This window comes from Malurus melanocephalus, unplaced genomic scaffold, assembly GCF_030028575.1.
Source record: "Malurus melanocephalus ecotype Western Australia unplaced genomic scaffold, MMel_1.1 scaffold_86, whole genome shotgun sequence".
NCBI classification, from domain to species: Eukaryota; Metazoa; Chordata; class Aves; order Passeriformes; family Maluridae; genus Malurus; species Malurus melanocephalus.
In genome coordinates, this window is record NW_026623318.1 from 1282311 (window position 1) to 1302435 (window position 20125).

At 47.5% G+C, this 20125-nt stretch overlaps 1 protein-coding gene across 2 annotated transcripts in view; it reads left to right on the top strand.

Moving 5' to 3' along the window:
- SCAP (SREBF chaperone) overlaps window positions 1-20125 on the top strand; it is a 45125-nt gene that overhangs the window by 3969 nt on the left and 21031 nt on the right. For both annotated transcript variants that reach the window (XM_057367859.1, XM_057367860.1), the window contains exons 2-4: window positions 7574-7797; window positions 15097-15220; window positions 15584-15741. In XM_057367859.1, coding sequence (XP_057223842.1) covers window positions 7676-7797; window positions 15097-15220; window positions 15584-15741 — 404 coding nt within the window. In that variant the 5' untranslated portion in view covers window positions 7574-7675. The remainder of the gene's footprint in view (window positions 1-7573; window positions 7798-15096; window positions 15221-15583; window positions 15742-20125) is intronic.

The following is a 20125-nucleotide window of genomic DNA, read 5'->3' on the forward strand; positions in this document are numbered from 1 at the left end:
AAAGAAACAGAGAAGGAGTTGTACTCAGTTCAGATTCTTATTTGCTGAGGTGAAAGATAACTGAGGAAGAGGGTGAATCTCCACTGGGTGTGTTGGGATGGTGAATGGCTGCTCTGGGTGCATCCTAAGTGAGCTTTGCCTCACAAAAGCAGAGCTGGAGCTGATTTATCATTGCTCTCAGCACTCCTGCAGTGGCAGTTATTCTAACTCAGAGGTGTTTCCATTCCTTGTTGGAGAAGCAGCAAGGCCACAATGTAAGGATTAAGATAAAAATCAAACCTGACTGTCAGAGGTCACCAAGGGACACAGAAATGATTCTGGGAATGTCCTCATAGCAAGGAGGTGGTGGAGGAGAGAACAGAGAGGAAAATTTAATGTCTGGCATCCGCAGAACTGGAGTCTTCAGCACCTTTTGACTCTTGGTGAGCAGCTGGTGGTAATGCCAGGCTACAAAAAGAAAGAGCAGCTTTGCAAGCTGCCGTTTCAGGGAGGTATTTTTGTCTGTGTGCTCAAAGCACCRACTGAAAAAGACCTGAAAAGCTTTAGGAGGCGTCTTCCGAGACATGGAAAGTTGGTGATGTTTTTAAAGCCTGGAGGAGAGCAAGCAATTGGTGTGGRTGAAAGAGTGGGACAAAGAGAATGGGGAGTAGTAATCATCCCAAAATCCTACAACAAGTGGGAAATGGTTGAAAACCCCCTGACAAGATACAGGGAGTGCAGAATAGCCAGTGCTGCTTTGCCACTGGCAACGGTACTTCCTTGGCAAGGTGAGTTTGCTCGTTCTAGGATAAAGTACCAGGGCTGTTTCTGGCTGCAGAAAAGCTGCTGTGTGTCATGARTCCTCCTAAGTTTTGATTTTTATCCAAATAAGAATCTGGAGTAGGTGAGATTAAAACASATTCAAAGCTTAAGAAGGTGCCAGTCTACAATGGATAAAATCTTGGTTAAATAAATGTATTCAGAGCAGCAGTAACAGCCTCATTAATGGGCCTGGGTGTACTGAGAGGGGCACTTGGGATCTCTGGGGTCTCCCTCATCACTGGAGTGGCAGAACAGACTGTGCATTTTCAAGTTGTAAATGCATGAAGCAGGGAAGGGCTGCACGTGTGATTCAGGAATGAGAAACAGGTTTGAGCAATTAAACGTGGCTTGAAAATGGGCTGGTGATGAGGAAGGACTGTGGTGAGGTTGGGATTCAAGCAAAAATAGCCAGCTGCAGGCATCAGAATAATTGACGAGTGTAATCCCTAATTATAGGCACCTGGTGACCTCTTGTGTGTGTGTGTGTGTGTGGGAAGGGGCTGGGGGGAAAGTCTGAGTAGGAAAATCGGTGGTGGTGGCCTTGGCAGTGCTGGGGGAGTGGTTGGATTCCATGGACTCAGAGGGCTTTTCCAGCCTCAGCAATTCCGTGGTTCCAAGTACCACTGCTAGGGCTGTCTGTACCCACTGGGAACAGAAGTGGGTTAAAGCAGGGAGGAGTCCAGGGAAAATGTTACCAAAACCTGTCTGACACCGGGGACCTGTGGATGTTTCTCTGAGGGCTTAGGAGCAAGTTGAATAAACATCTGTTGGGAATAATTTGAGCATAACTTGTTATGCTCTGAGTGAGGGCCATGAGGCAGAGCCCTCAGAGTCYCCTCCAGCCCTGTCTCCTCTCACTCTGACCTGTCATTGCTGATGAGGTGTTCCTTGTGCTGTGGGTCCCTGACCATAACGGGCAGGGTGAACGCAGCGGGAGAAGGACCTTTCACTGCAGGCAGGATGAGGAATGTTGTGTCTTTCTGTGCAAGCGTGTGATGGCCTTGTGTGGTGCACAGAGAGCTGTCATATCTGTGCTGAAGGGTTTAGCTGCAGTTTGCGTAATTCAGATGCTTTAGTGGGGTGTGAGGGTGGCTTGGGCTCTTCATTGCTTGACCATGATGTGTGCAGTGCTGGAAACTTCAAAAATGGTGCTGAGGATGGATCTGACAAAGTTACCACTTAATGAATGACACAGAACTAGAGAGTCATGGTTTGAGTTGGAATGGACCTTAGAAACCATCTTGTTCCAACCCCTGCCATGGGCAGGGACACCTTCCACTATCCCAGGCTGCTCCAATCCCCATCCAACCTGGCCTTGGACACTGCCAGGGATCCAGGAGCAGCCACTGCTGCTTCTTCTCTGCCAGGGCCTCCCCACCCTCCCAKCCAGTAATTCCTTCCCAATATCCCATCCATCCCTGCCCTCTGGCAGTGGGAAGCCATTCCCTGTGTCCTGTCCCTCCGTCCCTTGTCCCCAGTCCCTCTCCAGCTCTCCTGGAGCCCCTTCAGGCCCTGCAAGGGGCTCTGGGCTCACCCTGGATCCTTCCCTTCTCCAGGTGAGCACCCCCTGMTCTCCCAGCCTGGCTCCAGAGCAGAGGGGTTCTAGCCCTGGGAGCACCTCTGTGTTCATCTCTGGGGTCTCTCCAGCAGCTCCCCCTCCTTCTGCTGTTGGACCCCAACACTTAGCACAGGCCCAGGTAGATGATCCAAAAGCATTTTGCCTGTTTCATGCCCCAAACAAGGGTCTTGGGCTGAGATGTCGATTGTGGTCTGGTAGAGAGCATTAGAAAATGGCATGAGTAGAAATACTACCTGTAGTAGAAATGGAAGAGCGTTTCAGGTCTATGCCTGGCGAGCTGTTTACACAAGGCTCCAGCCCAGAGTAAAGGATTGATGGAGTTCCTAGTGYCTGTGCCTTGCACTGGTTAGGGATGTACGGCCAGCAGAGGGGAACGATTGGATTGCACAGCTGGGGAAGCTCTGAGATGTAACTGCACGGGGCTGTTGCATCAGTCTCTGATATTTTTAGGAGAAAGTGATTCCCCAGCCACTTGTAGRGTGGCTGCATTGATAAACAAAAAGGAGGAGATTATTCCAAAGGGATCACGTGGGATGTATTGCATAAAGACGTTTGCCAGGGTAGGCTCCCAGCCTCTCCAGATCCCTYTGTGATTTCTGATAGTAGCCAGGAATGCACGAATGAGACCAGTCCATTGGATTCTGACAGCCAGTGCTGTGCTGGGAACAAGTGGCTCATATCCGAGGGGGTSCTGGAGCCAGAGGGATCCCTGGCTTTGCTCAGTGGCTCACTCTTCCTGAGATTTATCTGCTGGCTGTGTAAGCCATGTGACAGGGACAGTGTCCTGGGGAGGAGATTTCCCCAGCTTAGCTGTGTGTTTATTTTGAGCTGCTGCTCTGGAGTTGGTTTGGTGCCAAGTTATCCCAGGATAACAGAGACAGCCCTTCCCTGCTCCGCTTCTTTGGGCTGGCTCTGATAGGGCTGCCTGGTGTGCACACACTGATTAAATCTGCTCCAGCTGGAAAAGCCTTCCATACTTCTTTGTTTTAGGAAGCTGCTCTGTGTCTTTGATCATTTTTGAGCTTCTCAGTACCTTCTCCAGTTCTCCTGCATGTCCCTTGTAGGAAGAGGAGGAATGCCCAGCGCTGTGTGTAGCTTCTAGCATGTGTGAGGATGGATTTACGTCTTGATTCCATTCCATTCTTAATAATGCCTAACACACAATTTCTATTTTTTACACTGCATCATGTCACACCTTCAGGGAATTAAGGATCCGGATCCCAGGACGTTATTTTCCCTGTGCACATCACATCGTATTCACTGGAATTGAGTGATCCTTATGATCCCYTCCMACCCAAACCATTCTGGGATTCTGTGACTGTAGAGGTGGATCATCCCCAGCTGTACAGAGCTGGGCAAGAATTCTGTGGTGATGAAGAGGGAATTGGGAAGTTTTTCCTTGTGTTTGGAATATCTATTCTTCATGTGCAAGGGAGCTTCCCTTCGCTGGATGCAACAAGAGCATTGAACTTTGCAACTGTCTTTTTTTCTGAATTTGGATATTTTCTATTTTTGTCACAAATCCCAAAATTCTGTATTTCAYGGCTCTGCACATGAAATATCTTTTCTCGTCATCCAGAGTAACGAGTTGTTATCTGGTGATGTTGGGAGTATTTTGGGAAGGAAGAAAGGATGGAAACCACATTCAGTGAGTGACACTTCCAAAGCAGGAGTTTAACTGAGGCTCTTCTCTTGTGGCAGAAAAGTTCAAAATGTTCTGAAAACCATTTTAGAAACTGATTTTGGATGTCAGTCCCTGTTTCAGAAGCAGATAATTTTACCTGGCATGTAGAGATTTTTGAAGTGTTCTCTTTGAATCTTTRTCATTGTTGCTATTCCAGCATTTCAGGAGATGTTAGTAATATGTAAATAGGGAAAGACACTTGTAAAATGGGATCTGTTCCAGATAACCTCTGTATTTTTAAACTCAAAACATMAATGAGTTGTACAGGGAGGAAAACACTGGTGAGTGATCCAGCATCTGTTCWCTGCATCTCCAGGCAAAAAGAAGTGAGGCAAAACTGGTGAAGTGAGGCAGAACAGGCAAAATGAAGTGAGCTTGCACATTTTGGGTATTGAAATCTGGTTCAAAAACTTGTGTCAGACTTTCAGTACTGTTGAAGCCACAGAGCTGGAATGGTGGGAGTGGACTCAGAAATGTAATTTTCTACCTTTTGAATATGGAAAGTATCCCTTCTGTGAAGGACAATCCATTTAGGACTTAGAGGCTGTTCAGAGCCTTGTTCCCGACAGCAGTGTTGGGATTAACCCCTTGCAGACAGCAGCCTCCCCAGGGTTAGTGTATGGCTGATTTTCCCATAGGAAGTGTTCTGTTCCCCGTGACCTCCGTGTCCTTTGGCAGCACAAAGCACATCATTCTTCCCATGGGAATGCGAGGGGAGAACAGGACCTTGGTGTTAGAGCCCATTGTGCAGCATTTCTGTGAAGGAGGCTTGTCTTGAGCGTGGCTCTTGTTTTCCCACCTCTGAAGTCCTGAGGAATGTTCCCTGGCCCTTGCTGGGGACAATCCACGCTTGCTGAGGAGAGGCAGAGCTGTGTTCCTGAGATCTGTGCCTCTCTCCCACCCCTCCTCCCTTTTGTGGATGGTGGGATTTGGGAGCCCCCGTGACAGTGACACCAGTGAGTGATCGCTGGAAGCATCAGAGCCCTGAGTCACCTCCAGTGCCCAACTGAGGGAGAGGAAATCCAGCTGCTTTTCTAGGGTGTGAGTGATCAGCATCTGTTCTCTACTCTCTTCCTCTCCAGGGAACCTGAGATTTCCCTTGTTTTCGGGGCTGTCTGTGGTGCTGAGTTTGGGCACTGCCGTGAGATCATCGTGGTGGTGAGGACTGAGGAGGGCTTGGAGCTCTTAGCAGGTCGGGGGAAGGCCATGGATTAGCCAGGTTTGGCGATGGCTCTTCTGCTCCGTGTTTGCTGGAAATAGCCCAGGAGTGTGTGAAACACCTGTAACTCCATACCTGTGTGTGWACATGTCCCACAGGCTGTGGGACCAGGTGGCACATGGATACCAAGGAGGCATTCTCTTGTTTGGACCATCTCTTCCAAGGGAGGGAGCAGGAGTTCGTCCTCCTGAGCTGGAGCCCAGATAAAATGGGTCAGTTACAGTGGGAATTCAAGGTATTCTGGYTGRTCTTGTCTCCAGCAGCATCAGTTCKGCTTCCATATGGTCTGGGRCAACTCTGAAGGCACAAGGATTCTCTGATCCCTGTGAGCCTGTGTGGGATTGATGAACACAAGGAAGTGCATACAGCACCAGGAGGGGAAATTACTGCTGGTGGCCCCTCCCTTTCTGCTGGTGATCCATTGCCCACCTGGCCCTCAGGTGTGTGAGCATCACATTGAGCTGCTCCCTGGRCAACTGCACAGACCAACCCAATGGTCTTTATAAATCCTCATTTTTAGTAAATTCTTCCTTCTTTCCTATTCATGCCTCCCGTCCTTCCCKAAACACAGCATTGGGAGGAAAACTCCTCAAATCTCACATCTGCTCTGGGACTGCTGCAGGGCTGAGCTGTTCCCATATGCAGAACAGGTGTGGACAGGCAGATCAGCCCTTAGATGTGTAGGTCCTGGTGGGATGCTGAAAAAGGGGGCAGAAGGGCCATGCTGGGTCTGTTTCTGCTTTGCTAAGCTTGGTATTGTAAATGGAAAATACTGAGTTAAAATTCCCATTGGATGTTTAGATATAGGCAACATGATGGAGCAAATTATTGTATATATTGAAGTGCAAGAAAAATTCTATGGAACAGTGACTTTTGATTTTTCCTTGTATTTCTCCCCCTCGAGTCTTCACAAGCTCAATTGTGTGTTTTTATTACACCTAATGCCAAGGCCTGGTTCCAGAACATTCTGTGGAAAACTGAGGAGTTGAATATACCTAAAACTCCAGGTGACTGTGTGTTAGAAAGGGAGACGTTTTTTACCTTTGTTAGTTTTTCCTCTAAGCTCAGACGGTGAGCTGTCTGAGCTGCTCCCGCTGTGTTTCCCTGTTCTAGGTGTCCAGGGAGGCTCCTGGGAAGACTTTCAGCTAGAAATGTAAAGAATTTGGAACATGTAACTATTGTTGAGTGAAATAAAAGCTTTTATCTTGGGAAAAGTGGCAAGTTTGAGTTCGTTTTTCCTACAAAAGAAAGTTCTACCTTTCTTCCTTCTGCTGGTCAACCTTGTGTTTCGTAAGAGTGTGTAGGGCATTGGAACCAGATGGGGTCTGGTGGGGATAGGCCACAGCTTGGACTCGGTGACCTTAGAGGGATTTTCCAACCTGAGGGATTCTGGGATTCTGTGAGGTGTGTCCAYCTCTTATACCTGAAGTGAACCAGAAGTGTCACCTGTGGTGCTGCAWGGTGGAAACATCCTGAAATTCTGGTGCTTCTGGGCAAGCTTTATCTTGGACTTGCAGTCATGCAAAAGACAAGAAATTTGCCTTTAACATTTGTCCTGCAATCAGCAGGTTTATTTTGGCTTAAATAATCTCTGTTTGCAGAAATGGCTTAGAGCAGGAACAGTTCCTGCTGTTCACTCTTATGAGCTCTGTCACAACATAAAGCAAATAAAGATGGTAGAATTTAATATCCAAACCCCTACAAGTGACAGGGAAAWACTAGCTTTGGAATGCTCTGTGTTTTCTTACTGAATGCTGCTGTTGGACAGGAGGTAAAGAGAGTAAATATAATATTTTCCTCCTTGAAATTACTACAAATTGTTGCCAGCACTGCGCTCCTCCCCAGAGTGGCTGTTGGCAGCTAAGGCTGGTCAGAGAGCCACTTTTGATGTATTTTTTGCCACAGGAGCAGCATATCTGTGCTTTTCCTGAGTTCYTCATGGAACAGGGATGGTCCAGTCCCAACAGTGAAGTCAAGATCAGCTCAGTCATTTCACAGAATCAAGAAATCCCAGAWTGGTTTGTGTTAGAAAGGACCTTAAGGATGAACCAGTTCCACTCTGCTGCCATGTCAGGGACAYCTTCCACCATCCCAGGGTGCTCCAAGCCCCATCCAGCCTGGCCTTGGACACTTCCAGGGATCCAGGGACAGCCACAGCTGCTCTGRGCACCCTGTGCCAGGGCCTCRCCCCCCTCACAGGGAACAATTCCTTCCTGAAGGCTGGAGTTCTTTCTAAAATGAGCCAGTAATATATATTTCCCTTTTCTTTATTATTGTTTTCCCTTTGCAGTCCCTAGCTGGACCCAGTGCCTTCCAGGAGGGGCTGCCCATGCTGGAATTGCCCGAATCCCTGCTGTATCCCGGGATGGCATCGAGGTGAGGGTGGCCGAGGATGACCCTGACTGACAGGCTGCGCGAGAGGATTTCGCGGGCGTTCTACAACCACGGGCTGCTCTGTGCTTCCTACCCCATCCCCATCATCCTCTTCACAGCTCTCTGCATCCTGGCCTGCTGGTAAGTCCCACCTGGATTTCTGTCACTTAGGGCTGGGGGTCATTTCTTGGCGACATTCTCTCTTCTGGGCCCACCCAGAAGCTCTTTTTTTATTTAGTTGTTATAGATTTTGTCATCCACTTTTGTGGGACAAAAGAAACAACAGGGGTGATCATCTGGTTTAAGAAGTAAGAGCTAATTGAATAAGTGAAGCGATAAATRAGATGAAAGTAACCTGCAAGCACCTGGTGGTGGACTCCAAACCCATGAATTAAAAATGGAGAGAAGGAAAGCTGATCCTTCTCTGCACACCTGCCTGTCCTGTTCTCCCTGGAACCTGCACTCTTCTGTTTCATCCTTGGCACGCCTGTGTAGGGGTATTGTAAATTCCCTACTCTCCTTATGGACCCTAATTTGGATCCCTGCTTTGCAAATGCATATGATCTTACTCCCAGGAATATCACTCGGGCTCGGAATCATTTCCAGCAGGGCATTGTGGGGCTGAGCAAACCTTTGTGCCCAGACCATACACACACGTGTGTGCACACATTCTGTCTTGCAGGGTTTAATTACTTTGTCTGTTTTGGGCAAAATACACCCAATGTGAATATTTGCTCCCCTGTTCRTAGAAAAGCTCCACATGTGGTGTCACAAGCACAGGTTTTTCCTTTGAGCTGTGATGGTAACAAGCTGCTTTCACATCTCAGTGAAAACATTACTAAAGGGAGGATTTTCACATGTGGAAAATGTCTGAGGTGGCTTCTCCTGGCTGGTACTCTTTGTGGTTGTGAGCAGCAGTCAGGGCATTGCTTCCTGGTGTTTCACTGCTCCATGTAAATCCTGTAACTGTCAGGGACAGTTCTRTTCTCAGATCTCTTGTCTGTAGAACATGAAGCTTCTAAAAGACCCAACCAAGTGGATCCTACATTTTCTCTATCTTTGATATGATTGCACTAGGTTCTTTTGGCTCCAGCTTTGCCAGGTGCAGCTTTCACGTGGCATTTCTTCACCTGAAAGCTGCACCCAGCAAAGCCAAACCATAGTTACATGTGTGTCACTGTGTCACCTCATTCCTGCTTGGGAATGGCTTCCCAGGATGGGCTCAGGCTCCTTTTTCCAGCTCTCCCAGGCAGTAAATGCAGGATGACCACTGCAGTGTGAAATGTTCACTCACAAAATGTTGTGTTTTGTGAGGGATCAAAATAAAACCTCCGTGCTTATTCCCTTTGGAAATCCCTTCAGGATTTCCCAAAGAGGAAATCTGATTGGGGTCACCAGCAGCTCTCCTTGTGCTTGGGAGCCTCATGCTCACTGGGTCAGGACCTGGACCTGCCCTGTCATTGTTCAGAGCAGGGAGTTGAGGATCCAGACCAGGTGGTCTTTGCTATCTGTGGATTTGTGGAAGTGTCTGCATTCCTGAGTGCCAATATTTGAGGACTCTGCAGTGACCGGCTCCCTCCAGGCTGCAGAAATTCATCCAAGACACCGTCAGGYGTGAAGAGTCTGTTTTCTTTAATGAGCTCCAGAAGCTCCTTAGCAAAGCAGATCATGGGCCCTGGGAGAGACAGGTGGTAAAAACATGGTGACACCCCTGGAGAGCAAGAGAACCTTGGCAAAAAAATTGGGATGCTGCTGAAATTCTTGATCCCTCTTTAGAAGGCATTTTTGAGGGGTTTTCAGTTGCTGCTCTGCATTAACTGCTGATAAGGAGGTGTTAATTGTGGCTTGAGAAGTAGCTTTGCTAATTAGGTCAGAATTACTCTAGAGTGGGATCCTACACCTKGGCACATCAGTGAGTGAGAGTGAAGGGATTCCTTCCTGGAAAATAATGCATTTTACCATGTGCTGATGACTCAGGGATGGTCTTCAGCACCAATTTACATCTGGAATTGAACTATTTGTGCTCTTCTGAGGTGCTCCACTTTCCCAGAGTGAATTTCACTGCTTCATCCCTCCAGGGATGGGGACTCCATCACTGTCCTGGGCAGCCTCTTCCAATGCCTGACAACCTTTCCAGGAAAGAATTTTCCCAATATCCCACCTGAGCCTCCCCTGGCCCAGCCTGAGGCTGTTCCCTCTCCTCCTGTCCCTGTTCCCTGGGAGCAGAGCCCGACCCCACCGGCTGCCCCCTCCTGTCAGGGAGTTAAGGAGAACAACAGGTAAGAGTTACAGGTCTTTCCAATGAGGAAAGAAGATACCCAGTGATCCAGGGGGTTCATCCTGACTTCTGTGAGCAGGGCAGGAGCTAGAAGCATCCTTGGAGTTGCTGAGTAGGTCAGTCCCKGCCTCTGGAAAAGTGGAAAGAGGASAAGGGAGTAGAGCACAAAGGAAACGTTGCATGTTGCTCGTCCTGAAACACGGTTAATAAAGACATTCCAGCAAACAAGAGTGGATCTTGTATTGTGAGTTCTTCAGAGGGAGAGAGGGGAATCAGTCCTCTCTCCTGTACCTGCAATCAAGGACAGCTTGTGGACTTCTGCTGCAGAGAAAATAATCTCATTTTTTGTTGTTTTCCTCCCCCTCACATCAGTCAAACCCCACCATTTTTGTGTGCAGATAGTTTTTAAAAGCTGAAATAAAACACAAGGTCCACAATTTACCCATCATGGGTTCTGGCCTCAGGCAGGTGAGGGCAGTGAGCATGCAGAGGATAAGATCACCACAGTCTGGTCTGGGTGCTTTGAGTGTGTTTATTCTTGGAAGGGTTTGTATAGACAATATTTTTAATGTCACTGACAGAAAGACACAGCATCTCTGGGTTTGATAATAAATCAATATCCAAAGCAAAAATTCCTGTGACTTATTCTTACTCTGTAGGCTTGAAGTCTGAAAATCCAAGCTAATCTCCATGTCAGAGGGAGAGTTTCCTTGTTTTAGTATAAATCCCTTTGTAGGAGACTGTCATTTTCCTCATCTCACTTGAATGGATCTGCATTGGGATCTGCATTTTTCTCTAAAATTAGCGTGTCACTGACCCTGTCTGGCACCAGCCCAGAAAGGAACAGGTGATAACCTGGACATGTGGCCATCAGGGTAAATTTGAAATACCACTCTRAAGAGCAGTTTTTAGTTCAAGTAAGGATTGCAGATGACCCAGGTGACTCTGCAGCAGTTTTGGGGCAATTAAACACATGTTATTTAACTGAAACACAAGGCTCTGCTCCTGAAGAATTGCAGAACTGGCTGGAACCAGAGCCTCTGATGAGGTGTTTGTGTGTGTATATGTGTACATATATATATTTATAATTATTTCTGTAAGAACGTTTCACTCTTGCACAGGTTTGTAATATTTGTGTGGTAACCAGAGGAGCTGAGTTAGACTCGACTCTTCATGTTCCAGATCCTCAGAGGACAGATTCTCCTCTGAGACTTTGTCCACAACCTGGGAGYAGGTTGTGCTGCACAGGAAAGAGGAGTCTCTTTTCCAGTGCATAATTTTGGGGCCCTGTCAGGGGGAAGCAGGGCAAAGCCACCATCACTTACTCAGAAACAGGTACTGTTGATGCACTTGCCCAGGCAGAACGGGAGCTGTTGCTGCCAGATACTGGCCTTGCCAACCTTCTGGCAAGACCCTCTTAGCAGATTCCCTCCCTCAGCAGTGGGATTYCAGGCTGGTCTGTCTTGGCTGCAAACAGCCAAAAGCTTTTCCTGCAGTGAGCCAGCAGAGATGGGAGCTATTTTAATTCCATATATCAGCTCCTTTCCTGTTACCTGAGACGTGGCAGCTCCCTGCTTTCCTCCACCCTCAGGCTGGGGCTGCTCCAGGTGCTGGAGCTTTCTGTGGGTTTGGGAAGGGGGAATGTGCAGGGAGGGATTTGCCTGCAGCTCACCCGGCCCTGCTCCATCTTGGCCCCCTGAGCCCTCATGAAAATATGTCAAGTACTTGAATGAGCACTTCAGCTCACGCCTCCCTCGTGCTGGTGACTGAAATGCACGTCCTGCTCCAGTTCACCTATTCCAGCTGATTACATGATCCTGTGTTTCCTTTATTCTGGGCTTACAGAAGAGATGTAGGCTGCACTGTGACATGAGCATCTAAAAAGCTTTCCTGCCATTTCTATTAGATCCTAGGATCACAGGATGGGTGGGGTTGGGATGGACCTCTGGAGATCACCCAGTCCAAACCCTGCCATGTCAGGGTCAGCTGGAGAAGTGACACAGGAATGTGTCCAGGTGGGTTTGGGATGTCTCCAGAGAGGGACACTCCGGACCCTTCCTGGGCAGCTGTTCCAGGGCTCTGCCCCCTGCATGGAAAGAGGYTCTTTGGGGTGGAACTTGTGTTTTAGTTTCTGACTGTTTCAGGTCCTGCTGTTCTTCCCTCCTCTGTCTATGCTTTCCATTCCTGTGTTCACGTCTGTCTGTGCTGCTCTAAAAAATCCCTAACAAAGACAAATGTGAGGAGAGTCAAACCCAAGCRTTGGAGCTGCCTTCCCTGGAGCTCAGGTGGGGCAGTTCTTCCCTCTGGGGACTCATGCACATGGAAATGACCCAGACCTGTCACATCCCAGGTCACCCAGAGAGGCTGTGGCTGCCCTATCCCTGGCAGCGTCCAGGGCTGGGTTGGACAGGGCTTGGAGCACCCTGGGATAGTGGAAGGTGTCCCTGTCATGGCAGGGGTGGAATAGAAMGGGGTTTAAGGTCCTTTCCAACCCAGACTACCTATGATCTGTGATCCCATAGTGCCTGCAGTGGGACTGAGCAGCAGCTCTCGGTTTGTGGTTTTGGTTTTACTGTTTTTTTTTAAAGTATCTCTTTACTTTAAAGGTGCTTCCAGGTGGAGCCTGAAGCAATAGGGGCAGTGAAGTTCTGTATCCCAGCAGTTCTTCCTCATTTTCCTGCCTTTATCTTGCTCTGCCTCAGGTGTCACTGATGGGATCAGATGGTGTCACCTGCCTTGTAAGGCTGAGCACGTGCAAGAACTTACATTTTGTCTCCCTGAAATAACTTGCAATGTCCTCTGGCACGTATACTTCCTGTGTTCCTGTATTCACAAACCTTTAATAAACACGAGCCCTCAAATATCCTGGGGGTTTCAATAAATACTATGTCCCTGCTCCCTTTGTGGGGACATCTTTATGTTCTTGGCTCAGGGTGAGGGAGCTTTGGAGAAGAATGACACAATAGTCAGGGTTGAAGGGCAGCTCTGGAGATCAASTAGTCCAATCCCCAAATCCCAAGGATGAGAATTACAAGGTCTTGTTCCTGAGCTCTGCTGGAGCCTGTACCATGAGCAGTCTGGGTGCTGCAAAAAGTGCTATAGGAGCAACACAAGATGTGTATGGGCATGGGCTGGTTTAGCCTTTGTTTTAAAACTTTTAAATGTGCATTTCATGAGGGGCCATTTCCCTGAWAGTGAGGAATGCAGTAAGAAGTAATTTCAACTTATTTCTGTCTCGGTGTTCTGGGATGTCCTGTCCTGGTGGGTGTGTGCCAGTGTCGTTCTGTCCCACAGCTGGCACAGCAGTTCTGGTATCAGGGAAAGACAGAATCATGCAATAGAATCCCAGACTGGTTTGGGTTGCAGAAACCTTAAGGATCATCCTGTGCCACCCCTTGTCATTGGGCAGGGACACCTCCCATTGTCCCAGGGTGCTCCCAGCCCCAGTGTCCAACCTGGCCTTGGACACTGCCAGGGACAGGGCAGCCACAGCTTCTCTGGGTACCCTGTGTCCTCTCCCTCCATCCCTTTTCCCAGTCYCTCTCCAGCTCTCCTGGAGCCCCTTTAGGCCCTGCAAGGGCCTCTGAGCTCTCCCTGGATCCTCCTCTTCTCCAGGTGAGCACCCCCAGCTCTCCCAGCCTGGCTCCAGAGGGGCTCCAGCCCTGAGAGCAGCTCTTGTTCTCCTCTGGGCTCTCCATCCATCCATCCCATCCATCCATCCCGTCCATCCATCCATCCATCCATCCATCCATCCATCCATCCATCCATCCATCCATCCATCCATCCATCCATCCATCCATCCGCCGATGCTGATCCCGGGCTTGCCCCTTGTTGCTCCTGCAGGGCTCTGGCTGTTCAGATTCAGTCTCTAAATGTAAATGGTTCAAGTTCTATGAAAGATCTTTGTTGTGACTCCTTCCAGCCCACTGTTGACTCACAGGGGAGTCCCCCTCTGCAGAAGCACCTTGTGTGAATCTCAAATGTTTGCTTAGATTTCTGGACACAGTCACTAACACTGATGTCATTTAGGGAAAAAAGAATTCCTCCTCAATCATGTGCTAAACCTGTTCTTTGTTTATCACTTATRATTGATTTTATTATTCCTTTCTCTCTTCCCTGCCCTTGCACAAGGAAATGCTAATAATTAGATGTATTTCTGTCAGACCAATAAAAGCAAATCTGACAAGCTTGGCTTCTGATTTCATTGTTCTTTTTCATCTGTTTGTTGTTTCCTCTGAAGCCTCATGTTTTGATGTTGCTTGTTCCTCCATGGCCTTTGATGATCCAAGCTAATCCCTAATAAAGTGGGCAGAGTTTTGCAGGAAAACAATTTCAAGGCCTTTATATTTATTGTGTCAATATTGCCACAAAATTCATCAACAGGAAAATTTATCAGGAGTTTAAGGCCACAAAAATACCAAAGTTCTGTTCTCCGGTTCAGTTTGGTGCTGACAATTCCAGATTATCAATGGATCTCTCTGTATCAGCAGCCTTGCTTTCCCCACCAGTTCAATTCTGATTTGCTTTTAACCTATTTTGAGAATGTTTGCTGTTAAATGGCCCACTCTAAACTYTCTGGAACCTTGGTTTGTCAGCTTCTGAATAGTTCAAAGTCTCTGTTGGGGGACAGCATCTATGATCACCAGAGGTTGTGATGGCAAAGCAGCAAGAAAATCAAGATTTCATTGTTTTGGTGTCTTACTGCTGCTCTTAAAAGTGCTCTGAGGACCAGTGAAGTTATTGACAAGTTTTGGAAATAGTTCCAATCTAAATGTGGGAAAGCAGAGCATTAGAAAGGGTTTGGGSCAGGGAAGCAGCCACTGGAATACTCGGAATATCTTGGGTTTGTGTGGGATATGCAGTAATTGAGCCATGTCCATACTGAGTGTTTTTACCACATCTGACTTGGATGGATGAATTTAGGAAAGACCCTGCAAGATCTTCCCTTCTTCCTCTCCCAGAACTTCTAGTTACTGCTTTCCAAGGTAGAAAGACTTYTGGATACCAGTCAGTTCCCATGAAAGCCAAAGCCCTCTTACTCGGTCTCCTGTCCTGCATTGCTCGTCTTTGCTGAAGTGGGCCTGGTAATTTTTTAAACTCATTTGTCTAAAAAAGTCCATTATYCTCCAAAATCGACATGTTTCCTTGTTCTGTGCCCCCAGCTACCCTCTGCTGAAGCTGCCGCTGCCAGGGACGGGCCCTGTGGAGTTCAGCACCCCGGTGAAGGATTACGCTCCCCCCGGCCTGGACACGCAGCACGGGGACCCCAGTGAGCGCCCTGACTGGGTGAGTCCTGCTGGGGCTGGGGGACACTGGGGAGGGGACACAGCCCTGCTGGGTGATCTCAGCATGTGGTGGCCCAGAGCCGTGGCTGCCCCATCCCTGGCAGTGTCCAAGGCCAGGCTGGAGGGAGCTTGGAGCAYCCTGGGATRGTGGAAGATGTCCCTGTCTATAGCGGGCAGGGGGTGGGGCTTTAAGGTCCCTATGGCACAAACAGAAAATGAGGCCTCTTGTTCCTGCCTGCTGAGTCCCRTCTCATGTTCCACATCTGGTTTGGGAAGGGAACAGAGCCTGGCAAAGCCCTTCCTGCTCTGATCCTGGGAGGGGTTCCYGGCGCCCAATGCCTCACGCTGCCGTGGTTTCCCACAGTACGTCGGTGCTCCGGTGGCCTACATCCAGCAGATCTTTGTGAAAGCCACCGTGTCTCCGTGGCAGAAGAACTTCTTGGCTGTGGATGTGTTCCGGTCACCGCTGTCCCGCGTCTTCCAGCTGGTGGAGGAGATCAGGAACCACGCCCTGAGAGACAGGTAAGGCACAAGGAGCAGGTGCTGAGCACACCTGGCTCCAAATGGCTGCCTCCAGGGCTGGGGAGGAGCTTTGAGCTGGTAATGTCCTCAAAATTAAACAAAARTGAAAGATTGGTGCTAATGAATGGCATGGGATTCATTCTTCACATCGAACAGTTCACATTTGTGCTGGAGAACTTTCCTGTGCTTCAGGTAAGGCACTGAAAATCTGCAGGAGTTTTCTGGTTAGAGTCCAGAAGGAGTTTGCATGGTGACCTGTTAGAGCCRGTGCAGGGTCACAGAATTCGTTCATCACCACACAAGCTCTGTGTCATAGGGACTTCCTGGGCTCCTGCTGAAATTTCTTGGTCAGAAATTTCTTCTCCTGACTTTCACTTTGGCTGTTTTTAGCACCAGTTTATAATACCTGCTTGCTTTTACCCTGTTGCAGCCTTTATACAATAGCTTTGCTCATCTTTCGGGTATTTCTAGGGGAGCTGACAGTCCCCAACCCAGACCCCTGTTTGTTAAAAGCCAGACATAAAACTCTCTGCTGACTCCAGGGAGAGGCTGAGCATTCCCTGTGCCCTCCTGGGTCCTCCTCTTGGCACTGTTGTCAGTGTGACATTCCCAAAGGTGAGAGAGCAGAACCGTGCACAGATTGTCAGAGGAGTCTCACTTGTTGCTGTTTTCCATGGAAWGGCTTTTTCTGAAACACCTCTGAGATCACAGGTCCCTTTTCTGTGGCCACTCACATCAGTTTTGCACGTTAAGGGGTGATTTATTAATGTCCCYGTGTCCCTCTGTCCTTTCAAGCTGACGAGCTCCCATCTCAGAGCAGAAGCTCTTTTTACCTCCCAAAGTGGCGTCATGAYCTTTGTGCTGTTAAAAGCAAGGGGATTAAATTTATCATTTTTGAGTGTCCACCCTGCTGTTTTGCCTGATGATTTGACCTTATGTGGACCCATCCTTTACCCCCAGCTGTTGGTCTTGGGGGTCATGTTTTAGAAATGCCATTTTTGCTGTTCAGTGCAGATTTACTCATTTTTTTTTCCCTCCCTGCCAGTTCCCCCRGCCTTGGCACTGACCTTCTGTCTGTGTGCTCAGTCCCTCTCCCTTATCCTATGGGATAGTGATCTGTTGCCAATTACAATCAGAAATAACTTGCTCCCAGGCCTGTGTTGTGTTCTCATTATCTGCCTTGTCTTCTCATTGTATTCTCATTATCTCCCCTTGGCATTGCCCTTGATGAGCAGTGATGCAACACAGAAGCAAAATTATTACTTTTATTATCATTATTCCTACCACCACAAGAAATACACTTCAACATTTAGACSTAAACCTTGGGGCAAGGTTACCATTTTGGGGATGCACTCAGATATTTCAGGAAATACCTATTTGAGATAAATTCTGCAATTACCTCAAAAGTCATTATGAAGTTCTTGTTTGTTTCCAGTAATAAAGTTGTGCAGAAATAATATTTTTGATATGCAAACTGACTTGTTTTATGTTTTATTTTATATTCTTTTCTATTCTATATATTTTATATTCTTTTATATTACAGCAGGAAGCTGAAGGTTGGTAAGTGTACCTGGGCAGGAAACATGCCCTGGGTGTGTTTCCACTGGCTGCAGATCCAWGCACTCCTCTCTAAAAGTCAGGAGTGACCTGGAATCTATGGTTTGCCCCAGTTGTGGGTTTTGGTGTCACTCTGCACCCACAACATCTCGCAGGGACAAGAGCTGGGAGCGTTGCCTCACAGATAAGAGTGTCCATGAGCTTATCTGCAGCATGCACTGTTATCACTGCCACATCTCAGAGCTGATAAAATAAAAACTGTGGTCATCTGGCTCTTCTTGGACCCGTTTCCAGAGGCATCTGCTGCAGTTCCTTTAAATTTTCTTTCCCAAAGCTTTTGTCCCTGTAAACATCAGTTTTTTGGAATGTATTTTCCAGTGTTTTCTTTTGGTAGCTGAGACTTGTCCACGTCTCAATGCAGCCATAGAATACCCATTCTGGAGGGATTGTGCACAAAGACAAATCATCATTTATGGATTTCTGTGCTTGTTCTTTGTAGTTATTGTAAGAAAAGTCTCCTCTGGAGAGGGGTTTTACAAAAGCTGCGATTGATTTGTCTTCTGGAAGCACCTTCCTGTGATGTGTGAGGCCAGAGCCAGGCAGGGCTGGTCTCTGTTCTTCATTTGGCCTTTCCTGAGCAGATCTCACCCGTTCCTGCATCTGGTGAAGGGAAATGTCTCTGCTGGAGCAGCAGCTCCTCCTCGTTGTCACAGGACAGATGGGAGCTTTGGACAAGCTCTGCCTTAGCCTCAGATTCTGGCAACAGTTTAAGGAGTTGCTCTGGCTGGCAATAATGGCAAATGTGGTGTATTTATAAAATGGATTATTTATTAAACAGACAGGAGATCTTAATCAGTATTACTGCACAGTACAACAGAACATAAACAGTGCAGATGTCAAGGTACCTGTGTTAAGGCTGGCAAAAGAATTAGCACTGATAAGTCAAAAGTAACTTCCCATGGAAATGAGAATGTTCAGATTCCTTCAGTCAGCCCCTGGAATAACCACAAAGYAGGGTCCCTGCTCAGAGGATATATATRTGTGTGTGTCTATATATGTATAAAGCAATTACAGATGAAAAAAGTTACAATGACAAGGTATAGCATTAAATCCAGAGTGTCCATGGCRGCTGGGGACAATCCAAACAAGCCATTTTAACTGTGGTGTTACCAGTCTGTGTAGATCAGAATGTTGCCCACCCCTTGAGTCTTAAAATGATAGGAATGATGGGATGCAAATCAGGATCAAAGAAAAGTTTCTGCAGTTAATTTTTCAGTTGCAATGATTGGAGGAGTTCARTGATGGGTCAGCGACTCCCTTCACTTCCATTCATGGTTCTTAGTCCAGTGTTCTTCAGGGAAATTCAGCATTTCACATATCCTTGCTCATGATATCAAGTGTATACAATAACCTGAACAAATATATATGTACTATGCAATAGTGTGGCTATAGCCCCAGGRGAATCAAAGGTGTAATGAAACTCAACTTGTTCCCACCTACTCCAATTGGGAATTTTATACCTTGCCCTGAGGAGATAGGAAGAGGTGCACAAAACTGATTCCATAATAGTATGAAAATTCAATTTACATTCAGGGGRAAATCTTTTCCACCCACTGTGACAAGCAGAATGAAGACACAAGCATTCAAAAGCAATAACTCATATGCATTGCAAAACTATTGGGACAAAACATACACAAATATTAATCAAAACAATTGAAAACTCAAATGCTCTAGTACCTCAACAATGCTGATCAGCATTTTTAACACTAGATAGATTTGGGCTGTCTTTCCTTCCAGAAGGAGCATCACTCCAACTGGAAGAAGGCCACTGGAAAATGTTTGGTGTGGAATTCCCATCATCTGAATATTTTTGTGAAATGTGTGGGAGACAGAYTAAATCCAGCAGTTGCAGTAGCTTTAGGTGGGAATTTCTCTTCCAAGGGTCAGGTACTATTGGTTCTCTGTGTGTGTTATATCTCCTTTGGAAAAACAACATTGCTCTCTCTTCTTTCTTTTACAATCGTGGGTTGCAACGTTTTGTGGGGGTGGCTGACGGATCCAGAGTTGAGCAGCCGTGCTGTGGAGTTAAGGACATTATTCTGTAAACATGACCATACAGTGATTGTCACTTTGGGGTTTCTGAGCCTGTTGCAGCTTTAGCTACAGCAGATTGCTCAATTCCTGTGCTGTCCAGTACGGCTCCCCTGTGTCCAGAACTGGCTTTATTYCCTTGCAGGAGCCCCAGAGTCTCTGTCAAGTAATTCCCACAGCCATGCAGGTGGTCAGCCACCCTTCCCACTGCTGCCGCAGCGGCTCCTTTGCTCACGTCTCGATACACGCCCAGTTTTCTGAGGCTGTCGGTGACCATCCCAGGTTATCAGAGAAGCTCACCCAACAGAACTCGTGCCTTACTGAAGGTGTTTTTCACRGAGCTGCGGCAGCGCTTCGGTCCGTGGCTCCAGAACACAGCGCTGTTCGCGCCGCTGCCACACGGGGGCGCTGCAGGGGCAGTTCGCCAGGTCTGTCCGGAGCCTTGCATTTGTTGGGATCATAAAACAAACTTGTGCAGGGATGAGTTGGGAATGTGGGAGTCTCCGTCGGGAACTGATTGTGTTTGGCGGCCATTAGAGTCCATAGCTACCCAGAATACCTGCCATCGATTGCCCCTCAGAGTAATCCCAGTTTGACCATTAAGTTGTCCTGAAAAGTTTCAGTTTTATCGTCTGAAACTGTTTCAAGAGACATAAGGCTCAGGAAAGCTCGTGAAGCAGGACTGCCCATTGATCTATATCAGTTATTATATATATATATAATGTATATATTTTGT